This window comes from Neodiprion lecontei, chromosome 7 (genome assembly GCF_021901455.1).
Source record: "Neodiprion lecontei isolate iyNeoLeco1 chromosome 7, iyNeoLeco1.1, whole genome shotgun sequence".
NCBI classification, from domain to species: domain Eukaryota; kingdom Metazoa; phylum Arthropoda; class Insecta; order Hymenoptera; family Diprionidae; genus Neodiprion; species Neodiprion lecontei.
In genome coordinates this window covers 20,228,056-20,241,975 of record NC_060266.1, presented here as the reverse complement: position 1 = coordinate 20,241,975, position 13,920 = coordinate 20,228,056, and the positions used below count along the sequence as shown (strand labels likewise).

The 13,920-nt window shown below is 39.2% G+C and overlaps 3 protein-coding genes across 6 annotated transcripts; all 3 read left to right on the top strand.

The window, feature by feature from the left end:
* The first annotated feature begins 581 nt into the window (after positions 1-581).
* On the top strand, positions 582-3,153 carry LOC107222541 (UDP-glycosyltransferase UGT5). 2 transcript variants are annotated; one of them, XM_046744625.1, is made up of 5 exons: positions 582-1,125; positions 1,279-1,649; positions 1,734-1,956; positions 2,350-2,590; positions 2,659-2,788. In XM_046744625.1, the coding sequence occupies exons 1-4, from the start codon at positions 648-650 to the stop codon at positions 2,571-2,573; spliced, it is 1,296 nt and encodes a 431-aa protein (XP_046600581.1). In that variant the 5' UTR covers positions 582-647; the 3' UTR covers positions 2,574-2,590; positions 2,659-2,788. The 2 variants fall into 2 exon arrangements, with proteins under 2 accessions (XP_046600581.1, XP_015517443.1); XM_015661957.2 differs by having other exon boundaries at positions 592-1,125; positions 2,350-2,569; positions 2,659-3,153.
* Positions 3,154-3,308: 155 nt separating this feature from the next.
* Positions 3,309-8,040, top strand: LOC107222544 (UDP-glycosyltransferase UGT5). The gene is made up of 5 exons (XM_015661959.2): positions 3,309-4,083; positions 4,774-5,144; positions 5,233-5,455; positions 7,123-7,342; positions 7,432-8,040. The coding sequence occupies exons 1-5, from the start codon at positions 3,609-3,611 to the stop codon at positions 7,730-7,732; spliced, it is 1,590 nt and encodes a 529-aa protein (XP_015517445.1). The 5' UTR covers positions 3,309-3,608; the 3' UTR covers positions 7,733-8,040.
* Positions 8,041-9,112: 1,072 nt separating this feature from the next.
* Positions 9,113-13,181, top strand: LOC107222545 (UDP-glycosyltransferase UGT5). 3 transcript variants are annotated; one of them, XM_046744627.1, is made up of 7 exons: positions 9,113-10,151; positions 10,361-10,731; positions 10,831-11,053; positions 11,617-11,836; positions 11,926-12,157; positions 12,492-12,573; positions 12,742-13,181. In XM_046744627.1, exons 1-6 carry the CDS (start codon positions 9,677-9,679, stop codon positions 12,525-12,527), a joined length of 1,557 nt encoding a protein of 518 aa, XP_046600583.1. In that variant the 5' UTR covers positions 9,113-9,676; the 3' UTR covers positions 12,528-12,573; positions 12,742-13,181. The 3 variants fall into 3 exon arrangements, with proteins under 3 accessions (XP_046600583.1, XP_046600582.1, XP_015517446.2); XM_046744626.1 differs by having other exon boundaries at positions 9,114-10,151; positions 12,492-13,181; XM_015661960.2 differs by having other exon boundaries at positions 9,118-10,151; positions 11,926-13,181.
* The last annotated feature ends 739 nt before the right edge of the window (positions 13,182-13,920 follow it).

Below are 13,920 nucleotides of genomic sequence, written 5' to 3'. Positions count from 1 at the left end.
ATTCTGAAATAAAAACTCGTAGTAGCTACATACATTGACATACAATAAATAATGGTTATAAGTTTTCAATAGTTATTATCATATCACGTACTTTGCTATTTAGTTCACTCGAAAAGTTTACGCAATTATCTAAACTTCGGATATCGAAAGGTGCAAATACCCGTAACTGAAGTCATATCCCCACTTAATGTGCGATGCGAAGTCATATATTCGACTGTATTTCAGTAAATTATGCGAATTTGTATACAGTTTCACGCTCATTGTGAATGTCCAGCAATCTCAAAGTGCAAGAAGTAACATAATACGTGACTAGGGAAAATGTATTCAAACTTCGCAAATGGCGTGTTCGTACGAGGTTGTCATGAGTATGCAACGGCATTTAATCATCTTACACTAACGCCTCTTTTCTCGACGTTATCTAGACCAGAACGTGGTCCTTGGAACGGCTGTGAATAACAACGCGTACATGTCTGTAACACGATGATACATAAAACGATGAAAATGCCGTCTCATGCTTTCACATAATTTCTTGGTTAAGAAATTCCAGTGATTGGAAATTGTTTTGCTGGTTAACACGATATAATAGCGAGCTTATTACTCCGAAAGCTTAGTCAGTGAACCACTCTGTTGGGTATTTCGAATTGGCAATGACGTCGGGTTGTTTAATATCCGTTACGCTGATCCTAGTCGCTGGTGTTTTGCAGCAGGGATATGCATCGAGAATACTTGGAATCTTTCCGTTCCCTTCGATCAGTCATCAAATCGTATTTCGAGGGCTGACCGTGGCTCTCAGAGAGCGAGGTCACGAACTCGTTGTCATCACTACCGACCCGATCAACGATCCAACCCTGAAGAACTACACGGAGATTAATGTGAACTTTCTATACGAGGACTTTAATGAAGATGTAGACTGGATTGCAACCCGAAAAAAGAGGACATGGCTTGGATTGTGCCACGACATATTTCCAAGACTTATACAAATGACTGAACGAGTTCTTAACCACCCTGAAGTTAAAAGGTTATATTCACCAGAAAGCGGGGAAAAGTTTGACTTGTTAATAATTGAGATGCTTGTATGGCCCGCCTTTCTACCTCTCGCCAAACAATTTGATGTTCCGATCATAGGCAAGTAATTTTTATTAAGATTTGACTGAATTTAACGTGTCCTAATTACCGATATTCGCCGTAATCGATGTTCCCGAAAAGGTTCAACGATACTTGTCTACGATTTCTGGTTAACCTATTCGACAATAAAACCGTCTGTATTATATTTTGCAGGCATGACATCTTTAGGTTTGCCTCTTCAAATGCAGTATGGCATCGGCAATCCTATCATGCCATCTCATCCAGCTCATTGGGATGCCGAGATAAAAGAGCTCGGGAGATTATCGTTTTGGCAACGGCTGCAGAACTTTGTGCACGCGTGGAGATTCGTGCACTTTTACAGAACCGATTATTTGCCAAGGCAGCAGGCAATCGCGGAGAAACATTTTGGACGTGGCATCCCTGATGTTGCAGACATGGAAAATAACGTTAGTTTGGTTTTCGTCAATCAGCAAGCACCGATTTCGTTTGTGAAACCAAATATACCCAAGATCATAGACATCGGTGGATTTCACGTCTCAAAGCAGATTGAGCCGCTGTCGAAGGTATCGTTGCAAAGATATTTCAACCGGTCTATAATTCCAATAGAATATTGACAAGTGGAACTTTATTCTATTTTTTCGGCGTAGCACCTTCAGAGAATATTGGATGAAGCGACGCAAGGCTTCATATACATGAGCCTTGGAACGAACGTCAAGAGCGTCATGTTGAGTGATGAAACAAGGGAAGAATTTCTGGCAGCCTTTTCGAAACTACCCTACACCGTCATTTGGAAATTCGAAGATGATATCCTCATCGGCCAGCCAGATAACGTAATAATCATGAAGTGGGCTCCGCAGCAATCCATCTTAGGTAAGGATGACTGGATCTAATTGGCATTTTGTTCTCTTCACGCATATTAATTCTTACAACAAACTTGACTTCTAATTCTTTCTCAATATTTCTGTGATTTGAAAAATATTTTAGATGGACTACAAAAGACGTTGGGAAATATTGAAGAAGAAAAAAAACAAAAAAAAAACAGAAACCTGTCTCATTCCACATAACAAAATACGTAGGATAACGACTAACGTCAGAATTCAGTATTCCTATACCAGGATAGCGACAATTTCAATCAAATTCCCTGACTTTTCCCGTCAAAAAATTCAAAAAGAAGCGACTTCCAATTTTACTACTAATAGACGCCCAAATCTCTTATAAATTCGATATGAATTTCATTTAATGTCTTTATGAACCTCTGTTCAGCGCATCCCAATATCAAAGCCTTCATATACCAAGGAGGACTTCAGAGTACAGAAGAGGCAATTTCTCACGTTGTTCCTGTGATCGGGTTGCCAGTATTTGCCGATCAGGATACACATGTCAATAAAATGGTGTCCCTTGGCGTTGGAACAAAGTTAGAAATCCTCACTGTGAACAGGACGGGTTTACTAGAAGCGATTCAATCCGTTGTGCTCGACGGCAGGTGAGCACAACGTGTTTCATAGTCGGTAAAATTTGTCATTCAACTGCGGAAGTAGTCGTACGGATTTTAATCCCGTCAATCGTTTTCAGCTACAAGCAGCGAATGTTGAAATTGCGGGATTTGATGGAAGACAAGCCGTACGATTCGTTGGAGAACGCGGTTTGGTGGACGGAACACGTGATACGTCACAAGGGTGCCCCTCATCTGCACTCTACGACAGCCGACGATCCCTGGTATCAGCGACAAGATATGGATATAATTTTTATTATCACCACAGCGATTCTGACGGCTCTAAGTATATCAGCAGTTGTAGTATATAAGTTAATGGCTTACTGTATTCATTTGCTTAACCACAATTGGCAGATGATCAGCAAAAAAGAAAAGACGTGTTGATTTCTTCATCGCAATGTATCACTGCAGTAGGTTTGTGACGAAATTTTTCATCATGGACCATTGAAATTCCTAATACCGACGTTGATTATTATGTAAATAAGCGTTGTGATTTTTCATCATTGTCAGGATGAAATGTAATTTGCAATACGCATAACTTCAGAATTACATTAATAAAAGGATTTAAGTCGAAAGATGGAATAGTTATCAAATACCTGTGAGTAATAATTTTTCGAGTTTTTCAATTACCGAACGAATAGTTATTGTGTGCAAGCTTTAAAAAATTGTCCGAAATGAGCTGATCATTTGAAAAAGCTCACAGTTATACGATACTTACTTGAATTATGTAATCATCTTGGTTGTATTTAATCATGCTGATTCATGGTAAGTAATGACATGTTCATTGCAAATTGCCTGTTATCTATCTGTGCAAACGTAGTCTGGTATATAATTGTGAAATTATTATACTTATCAGAATAAAACGCCAGACGGTAAATTTATAATGACGTCTCATGCTTCGGAAACTGGAGTAGGAAATAAAAGTGATTATAACCAACTCAATAGTGGTCGACACGATAGAACATAGCGAACATCTGACTCCGAACCACAAGTTAAACAACCAAGCTGAATATATTTCGAATCAACGAGCATGTCGCGTTGTTCAATTTTCGCTGCACTGATCCTGGTCGCGGGTGTTTTGCATCAGGGACGTGCCTCAAGAATACTCTGCATATTTCCAATGCCGTCGTTAAGTCATCAAGTCGTATTTCGAGGGCTTACCATGGCTCTGAGGGAGCGAGGCCACGAGCTGGTCGTTATCACCACGGACCCAATCAACGATCCAACCCTCAAGAATTACACGGAGATAGATATAAACTTTCTGTACGCTGACTTTACCAAGGATGTTGATTGGATTGCCACTCGGCACAAGGTGACTTGGAACGAATTGTTCCAATCCGTCGCGCCAAGGTTTATACCGATGTCCGAACGGGTTCTCAAACATCCGGATGTGAAAAAGTTGTATTCACCAAACAGTGGGGAGAAGTTTGACTTGTTGATAATCGAGATGCTGTATTGGCCAAGCTTTTTATCTTTCGCCAAATATTTCGATGTTCCAGTTATAGGTGAGCGATTTCTATCAAGTTAATGGTTATCATCTGCGATAAAGCGAAGTCAATTTCTTATTGTCAAATCAGCGCAGGTACAACGATTTTAGTGAATATTTACGCACTGATTAAAGTAAAACTTACTTTCTGACAAGGAAGTTATCACGGGTAGATCTCTCCGATTTCATTTCTTTTATAATATGTTATAGTGGACTAAAAACTGAGCGATACATATATATATATATTTTTTTTATCTTCCATTGAACACTTTGAGGGAGTGAAACTACCCTCCAACGTAAAACATGTCAAGGAGCGATTCGGCAGTTTCACCCACAAGAACATAACATTTTTTAACCAATCCAACTGGAAAAGTTTTCTCATAATTAGAAGTAAAGAATGTCATTTTCTCAATAAAAACAAAAAAAAACAAAAAAAAACGGCCAAATCGTCCCTTGACATGCCTTACTGTGGAGGGTGGTTTGATCCCCTTAAGGCGTTTAGTGAAAGATAGAAAAAAATACATGTTGCTCAGTTTTCAGTCTACTATGACATATTAGGAAAGAAATCAAATCGGAGATATCGACCTGGCATACCTTCTTTGCGAGTTGGAACGATTTCTTGAATTACGGTACATGCAACGGTTTAACGATCATTACACACCCGTTACGATAGATGAAATTGTAAAACTATTTTTCACGTGTTACGAAGGTATGACATCGTTCGGGCTGCCTCTTCAAATGCATTACGGCATCGGCAACCCCATAATGCCATCTGATCCGGCGCATTGGGACACTGAGATAAAAGCGCTGGGAAAATTGTCGCTTTGGCAACGGTTACAAAACTTCGTGTACGCTTGGAGATTTTTGTATTATTACAGAACCGTTTATTTGCGGGGACATCAGGAAATTTCTAGAAAATATTTTGGAACTGAACTTCCTGATATTGCTGATATTGAGAGAAATGTTAGTTTGATTTTTATCAATCAGCAGGCAGCGATTTCGTTCGTCAGGCCAAACATTCCTAAAATCATAGACATCGGTGGATTTCATATCTCGAAGAAAATTGAACCGCTGTCAAAGGTATAATTCTCAATACATTTCAAACGCTTCGTCATTTTTATAAAACATCAATTGATCGATCGTAATATCACCCCGTTTTTGGGCACAGAACCTTCAGAAGACTTTGGACGCTGCGACGCAAGGCTTCGTATACATGAGCCTTGGAACGAACGTCAAGAGCGTCATGTTGAGTAACGAAACCAGGGAAGAATTTCTTGCCGCGTTTTCAAAACTGCCCTACATCGTTATTTGGAAATTTGAAAATGAGGTTCTTCCTGGCCGACCAGACAACGTGATAATCATGAAGTGGGCTCCGCAACAGTCCATCTTAGGTAAGTACGTCTGGATCTCATTGACATTTCGTTTTATCAATGCTTGTCAATTCGGCCAGCCAACACTTGATTTCTCATTCTTTTTCAAAATTTCTATGACTTAGCATATATATTTCACGTAATGGAATACTTAGGTTCACGAACAACGTCATAATTATATATTCCCGGAAAGACGAAAATTGCAAAATTCTTCGAGGTCCACTAAATTAGTACACCCATTGTCAAAATATTAATTTGTGGTGCTGCTAGCAATCAAAAACGTGAACAGCGCCGCAGTGATAAATTGAGAACGGGTACCGATAAGAAAAAGACACCATATTATTTTTCTTTTTTATTTCCTCAAGTAATCCGGCAATCCTAATTTTTTTGTTTACCCCCTTGCTTTGTAAAATCCATCCCCGACGAGAAAACAATGACCAGCCGCAAATCGATCTTAAAAAAATCCACCCTCGTAACCTCGAATTGTGATTTTGGAAATGCACAATGCACGGGATTTTATTTCTCGGCAATTCACCTTCGTATAACACCCGTTTGATTTTTCTATTCACACTCCTACTCAAAAAACTCACTCCTGCTACGGTCAGAGACAAGAATTTAAGTAATTCGATGATGTTTGAAAAACGAACTGGACCCGATTTTTTTCGCTCAATACGCTAGGGATGTTTCCTTGTATGTGCAATAATCGCTTATCTAAAAGAGAAAGAAATTACTCTACTGTCCATTGTGAGAATCTAAGTGAGAGACTCTGTTGTAAATTTAAGTATATACAGGGTGTATATTTCATTTCCGCACAAATTTCTAAGGTATGTAGAGGCTGCCTCGGCTAGCATTTTGAGATAGGACACCCACGGTCGGAAACTTATTCTAACGGTTCTGGAGGGCTGTGAAGGATTTGGTTCCACGAATTTGTTCGTAGTGTTACAAATCAGATGCGATCGTTTTTGATCCAACGTTTTCTTCAGCAGTAAACAATATCACAACGTTACAAAACAAAGTTCTTTTGTGAAATCAACTTTTCCATCAATTTTCAATCAATTTTCTGTAATCTTGAACAGAATTTCATGTCTTCAAACAAATCATTTACACCCCATTACTGCGGACATGTACACACGAGGTTTTAGTTTTCCATCACTTTTTTTTAAATCTGTTTACAGGTACTCGAAATTGTCTTGTTATTATTTCCACTGCAAAGTTTATCCTTTTGTTTATATTACACAGTAACTCTGTAATGTTGTCTACGGCCGAATAAAACGTTGGGTCTGAGGCGATTCAAAGCCCTCTGGAGCCGTTAGGATGAGTTCCCGACCATGCGTGGCCTATTGTGATTGTTGAACAAAAAAAAAATAAAGTGAGAATAAAGCAAGAAACAGCAATCAAAGAGCGATTAAATCTCAATCAAACGAAATTCAATATCTTGAAAGTGGGTGTGCTAATTCAATGTATATGATTCCTTGGATTATATACTCGACTGTTACAAGTAACTGATACTGAGTTTCTCCAACTAACTGGCTCACGTATTACCAAGCCCCAAATTACTACGAATACTAGGAACAACTTAAAATTCCACTGCGATAGATGCTAAAATCATAAATTTAATCTGAACAGAGCAATGGGCAAGAGTAACTTGCAAAATTTTCATTCATTGTTCTCTACGAATGTCCCTTTAGCGCATCCCAATATAAAAGCCTTCATATACCAAGGAGGACTTCAGAGTACAGAAGAGGCGATTTCTCACGTTGTTCCTGTGATCGGGTTGCCAGTATTTGCCGATCAGGATACACAAGTCAATAAAATGGTGTCTCTGGGTGTTGGAAAGAAGTTGGAAATCCTTACTCTCAACAGGATGGATTTAGTGGATGCGATTAACACCATTGTGCTCGACGGCAGGTGAGCACAACGTGTTTCATAGTCGTTAAAATTTGTCATTTAACTGCGGAAATAGTCGTATGGATTTCAATCCTGTATATCGTTTCCAGCTACAAGCAACGAATGTTGAAACTGCGGGATTTGATGAGAGACAAACCGTACGATTCGTTGGAGAATGCGGTTTGGTGGACGGAACACGTGATACGTCACAAAGGTGCTCCTCATCTCCATTCGACGACAGCCAACGATCCCTGGTACCAGCGGCAAGATATGGACTTGATTTTTTTAATTTCTGCTGCGATTTTGACAACTTTGACCATATCACTAATTGTACTATATAAGTTATTACTTTACAGTATTCACGTACTAAAGTATAAGCTGCTCGTCAGCAAAAAGGAAAAGGTATGTTAAAAGTTTGATGAGCCACACTGAACACACCGGTGGAAATTTGTACCATGGGTTTGTGTTCCGTCTATATCTACTAAAATCGTCCGAGATGTTATTCTTGTTATGAATAGGTTCTCATTTTTCTTTCAAATTTCATGCTTGCTAATAGATTCGGTATATTCAGGAGTTCAAGAAACGTCAATACTAAATTGTTTTTACTTGTTAATAACTCGTTATGGCCATCATGTCCTGTACAAATGAGTTTAACATGTGACATCACGATCATGCGGCTTACGCTGAACAAATACAATTGTAAAATGATATTTACAATATTGCGGAGAAGTTTTCATTAATCGAATGTGGAAAATCAAGAGATAATGGCATTCCAGGAGAATGTGGTATTGATTTCCATTCTGCGGCATATTGTATACGTTGCAAAAGTCATCGGAAGTGAGTTCGTCCAGCCTACAAAAATAAGGAGACAATTCAAGACTACTGGATGCTTCGACTCTAGTCTTACCCGTCGCTACGCACTTGCGACAACACTTGAGAAACCGTTTGCTCTTCTCTATTTTATAAGTCTTTGGCTCATCTTCATCAATATCCAGATTCAGGTCACTCTTTTCGGTAACACCATTTATCCGCAACCTCCAGTTATACTTTATTAGTAGTGTCTTTCACACTGATATGACGAATTGTGGCATAGAAAGGCGAGTAAGTTTTCGATAGTTATCAGCGAAATAATGTGCATTAACGAGCGCATTAAGAAACGGTATGGTATAAATCTGTCGTCACCCTAGCGACGAATTTGTAGAAGTGAAACACGAATGAGCTGAAAAAGATGTTCATTATTTTACGGTAAATTGTTATTGTTTGTTGGAGAAAAAGATACGTGTGTCAGTTAGGAAGCTTACGAAATTTTAAACAAATTCGTCTTTTCAATCACCGTTCTACACTTATCGCGCGAAAACTGGAATTTCGAAACGGCGCGGCGTAAAATTTTTAGGACTTCAAATAGACTCTCGTTTACACCCCCAAATGAACCATTTTGATCAAGATTCGTTATGTCCGCAATCTTTGTAAAGTAGACCTATACGGCCCCGGTAACTGGACTAAATAACGTTTCTTCTGCAAGTGTTATCTACACTCGAACTTAGTATTTTCGACCATTGGATTAGATAACGTAATACCATACGAATGCTGTCTCACATTGTCTCATAGGCTCTTGTGAGGCAAATTTAAGTGCAAATGATTGTGTATCGATAATAAAGGATAGGCGCATGAAAACTACATAAGGAGACTGAACTCAAATGGGTGAATTGAAAAAACTTGTCACAGTAATCGTACACATGAGGTTAACTTTTAGTACCACTAGCGCCACCAGTGTTCCTTTTGAACCGAGGTTTCATTGGTTGCAGGAATGTCCAAAATCGACTAATCGATGATCTTGCAATGTGATTCGTAGAAAATTTTCACTGCCACTTCAAGCCTCTTCCACTGTCCACTGCCTTCAGACAGTTATTTGTTCACATGGAGTTCGGTCTCCTTATGTAATCTCCATGGAGCCAACTCCGAGCCACGCAGTGCGCATGCACAATTTCAAAAACAGCAGCAACAAATGTTGTTAATGAAAATTTGCGCATGTGTTAACTCGGAGTTGGTTCTTTCACCAGAGATTCCCTGTGTATCTAACTCTGGGATCCACGGAGCACCGAACCAACTGGGTAAAGTACCCGGTATTTATGTTTTGATTCACAATCAATCTTGAGTTGGCTGACAAGCCGCAGACATGCATCGTTTAATCTACTCAGTAAACACACAAATAGTCGTCACTCGTTTTACCCACACCACAATCTCGCGCAAGTCACACGATGTCGTGTTGTTGGATACCATGATATAATAATAGTTGTCTCCGTACTTCGTAACGCCAGTCTACACGCTTAGCCGTTGTTATTTCAAGTGAAGAAAATGTCGCGTATCTTGATATCGGCTGTATTGATTCTATCCACGAGTGATTTTCACCACGTATTTGCATCGAGAATACTTGGAATATTTCCGTTTCCTTCTATCAGTCATCAAATCGTATATCGTGGACTGACTCTGGGGCTGAGAGAGCGAGGTCATGAACTCGTCGTTATCACTACGGACCCGATCGACGATCCAGACCTGAAGAACTACACGGAGATAGACATACATTTTCTCTACGACGGTTTTAATGAGGATATAGATTGGATAACGATTAGAAAAAAGGGGTCATGGCTTGAATTGCTCCAAGGCGTAATGTCAAGGTTCATTTCGATGACCGAACGCGTTCTCAGTATTCCGGAGGTGAAAAAGTTTTGTTCACCTAACAGTGGCGAAAAGTTTGACTTGCTGATAATCGAGATGCTGTATTGGCCCGCTATTTTACCTCTCGCCAAACGACTTGACGTTCCAGTTGTGGGTAAGTAATTTTCATTACATTTGTTCAGCTGCTTATCTTAGAATCGTCACAGATACAGCAATTCTAGTAAATACTACGGCAACAATTGTAGAACTCACTTCAAGACTTCGGAAATAGATCGCAACTGCTGTACTTGGAACGATTCAACAACGATTCTCGAGGTCTTGTGGTAGATCCTATTATGATACTGTCTGTCATTTGTTGTAAAGGTGTAGCATCTTTTGGTTTGCCGATTCATTCGCAATATGCAATTGGCAATCCCATAATAACTTCTCATCCCGCGCATTGGGACGCCAAAATAAAAGACCTTGGAAAATCTTCACTTTGGGAAAGGCTACAGAACTTCGTGGACAGTTGGAGATTTTTACACTATTACAGGACGGATTATTTGTCGAGGCAACAGTATATAGCGAAGGAACATTTTGGAAGCGACGTTCCTGACATTGCCGATATCGAAAAGAACGTTAGTTTGATTTTCGTCAATCAGCAAGCACCAATTTCGTTTGTTAGACCGAATATTCCTAAAATAATAGACATCGGTGGATTTCACATCTCAGATAAAGTCAAGCCGCTGTCACAGGTATCGTTTTAAAAATATTTGAACCGTTTAATGATTTCAATGAGATATCAATAAATCTAACGCAATCAGATCATAACGTTACACGGTTTTTGAGCGCAGAACCTTCAGAAGACTTTGGATGACGCGAGGCAAGGCTTCATATACATGAGCCTCGGAACGAACGTCAAGAGCGTCATGTTGAGTAACGAAATGCGGGAAGAATTTATAGCCGCATTTTCGTCGCTACCCTACACCGTTATTTGGAAATTCGAAGATGATGTTCTTCCTGGCCGGCCGGACAACGTGATAATCATGAAATGGGCCCCGCAACAGTCCATTCTAGGTATCCAAGCCTGAAACCCGTTACCGATTTTACTCATCCGTAGAAGTTTAAGATCCTGACTGGCGTGACCAAGATCAACAAATCGCTAAACATCGCTCGTGTTTGTGTTGTTTAACGTGTCAGTCAAATTGCAAATACTTTCTTCAAAAACCAAAATATTGAACTGAAGAAATAAGGGAAATGAAGAAATTCGAGTTCTGGCTGGTTGTGGTTAAAGTCTGAGTAAACCCACAAAAAAGGTGACCCCGTTAACTGAAAGAAGGGTATTTTATAACTAAGTTTTGTGGAAAATTAATTGCTTTGAACAAAGTACAACTTGCTTCAATGTTTTCGTTTTTTTTTTTTTTTGTAACTACCTTGACTAAATTGTTATTCAACACTCAACCAACCATTTTTTACTTCCGTGTCCTTTCGGAAAACTTCCGCCTGTTCGTTTTGTACAACAATCATTAAATCACAACATTAATGGACGAAACGGTTCAAGTCTAATCTCAGAAACGAGGTAATCGTAAATTAATGACGATCGAAACATGTATTCAATACCAAAACTGATGTCCATTTAGCGCATCCGAATCTGAAAGTATTCATATACCAAGGAGGACTTCAGAGCACAGAGGAGGCGATTTCTCACGCTGTTCCTGTGATCGGTTTACCTGTTTACAGCGATCAGGACACACACGTGAACAAACTGGCTTCCCTTGGTGTTGGAAAGAAGTTAGAAATCCTCAGTGTTAACAGGGTGGACCTGGTGAAAGCGATTCAGTCAATTGTGGTCGATAGCAGGTGGGCAAAACACTTTTCGTAGTCATCACAATTCGTCACGTGACTGCAGTGCCAGTTGTACGGATATCAATGACCTTGATCTCTTCCAGCTACAAGAAACGGATGCTCGAACTGCGGGACTTCATGAAAGACAAGCCGTACGATTCGTTGGAGAACGCGGTTTGGTGGACGGAACACGTGATACGTCACAAAGGTGCTTCGCATCTCCATTCGACGACAGCCGACGATCCCTGGTATCAGCGTCAGGACATGGACTTGGTTTTCATTATTTCTACCACGATTTGGACAGCTTTGATCATAGCACTAGTTGTACTGTACAAGGTATTGGTTTACACTGTTCGTTTGCTAAACTGTGATCAGCTGTCAGTTGGCAAGAAAGAAAAATTATGTTAGTTTATGCTGGAGATTTTATTGCAGTTGGTATTTTACGAAAAACATTTTTATGAAATGGACGTATGAAAAAATCATCACGAAATAAATCAAACCCGTTAAAGGGCCCAATAGGAATCACATGTCTATCAAATAAATGATATTCGAAATATCAGCTCACATTCCACATCACCTTTATGCAAATAGCACAGTTTATTTGACCTCTTCTGTAACTCAAGACTTTGTATTTTTGGGAACTGTTGTGTTTACTGTTTTATTTTTACAGTTAATAAAATATCACGTAGACCTGATGCCTCGCTAACAATAATAACGTTTCACAAGCACGATGCCGAATTATTCTTGTGCAAATATTTTCACAATATTGAAAAAAACATTCTCGCCGAATAGCGCGAATGTTTCGATTTCGGACGGAGGAAGTGAGTAGAGATGTGAATTGGATAGCAGAACAGAATGAGGTGAAACAAACGCTTCGATTGATCCGGAGCATGATGCCTTGGTTAATGTCGATGACCGAACCTCTCCTCAGCAATTCAGAACTAAAGACACTATTTGCATCGAATAGCGGAGAAAAGTTTGACTTTATGATAATTGAGATGATTTCCTGACCGGGTTTGTTACCTCTGACCAAACGTTTCGACGTTCCGGTTATAGTCATGTAATTTTTATCGTAATCTAATCTATTTTCATCTGCAATTTCATTCTCACAGTTTGGTGGCAATCACTGAAAATACGGACCAGCTTAATGTCGACGAATCATCGCATGTACAGAATATCTAATAATTACTTCGGCACTTATTGTGAAGCTGATGTTTCGAATTTTGATACTAATCGTGCAAAGGTTCAACGATAATTTCACACCCCTTTGTGATAAACGAAATGTCAAGAATATTTTTTACATGTTATTCTATAATTCCTATACCAAAATATTAATAAATGAAATGCAATCCTGCTGAAACCTAATTCTATTATTTGGTGTAGAGAACCTTCAGAAAATTTTGTACGAAGCGACCCAAGGTTTCATATCCATGAGCCTTGGATCAAATGTCAAATGTGTCACGTTGAACAACGAAACACGAAGAGAATTTCTAGCAACGTTTTCAAAACTACCCTACATCGTTATTTCGACATTCGAAGATGATATTTTTTCCAGCTGACTGGAAAAAGGTGATGATCTTGAAACGGACCCCACATTAGTCTATTTTAGGTAATTGTGACAAGGTTTAATCATGAATACAGTTCATTCGCCCCAGTCGAGGTTTTCCAAATGGTTTGTAACGAAATATCAACTGCGCTTACGACTCGTTATTAATATCAATTGATACGGGTTGCAACTTCAACCGTAAAAACCTAATGAAATTAACTTACGAAGAAATGACAAGTAGTAGCTTTTGTTATCAACAGTTGATAACGATTTGACAAGATTGGACGCATCATTTTTTCAGTAATATAATACGATTATTACAACGTTATTTTCTATCTGTGTAAAGGCTCACATATAAAGTTCATTAATTATAACCTATTCAATCAACTTTTACCATTAGCCCTTTCTTTCCTCAAGCTTCGAAAGGAGCTTAGGGTTTAGTAGTTAACGGCTAGTCGCAACTCAGGCTTTCAATAACGTTCTATTCCACGTACGTCGAGTGAGATCAACAAAAAAAAATATCTCACATCACATCACTTGGGCAATTGGAACA

Excerpts from the sequence above, each read along its gene's own strand:
- LOC107222541 (XM_015661957.2), top strand. The coding sequence starts at position 648 with ATGACGTCGGGTTGTTTAATATCCGTTACGCTGATCCTAGTCGCTGGT. Across the intron at positions 1,126-1,278 it reads ATTTGATGTTCCGATCATAG|GCATGACATCTTTAGGTTTG; the intron begins GCAAGTAATTTT and ends TATATTTTGCAG. Across the intron at positions 1,957-2,349 it reads TCCGCAGCAATCCATCTTAG|CGCATCCCAATATCAAAGCC; the intron begins GTAAGGATGACT and ends ACCTCTGTTCAG.
- LOC107222544 (XM_015661959.2), top strand. The coding sequence starts at position 3,609 with ATGTCGCGTTGTTCAATTTTCGCTGCACTGATCCTGGTCGCGGGTGTT. Across the intron at positions 4,084-4,773 it reads TTTCGATGTTCCAGTTATAG|GTATGACATCGTTCGGGCTG; the intron begins GTGAGCGATTTC and ends CGTGTTACGAAG. Across the intron at positions 5,145-5,232 it reads AAATTGAACCGCTGTCAAAG|AACCTTCAGAAGACTTTGGA; the intron begins GTATAATTCTCA and ends TTTTGGGCACAG.
- LOC107222545 (XM_015661960.2), top strand. The coding sequence starts at position 9,677 with ATGTCGCGTATCTTGATATCGGCTGTATTGATTCTATCCACGAGTGAT. Across the intron at positions 10,152-10,360 it reads ACTTGACGTTCCAGTTGTGG|GTGTAGCATCTTTTGGTTTG; the intron begins GTAAGTAATTTT and ends TTTGTTGTAAAG. Across the intron at positions 11,054-11,616 it reads CCCGCAACAGTCCATTCTAG|CGCATCCGAATCTGAAAGTA; the intron begins GTATCCAAGCCT and ends ATGTCCATTTAG.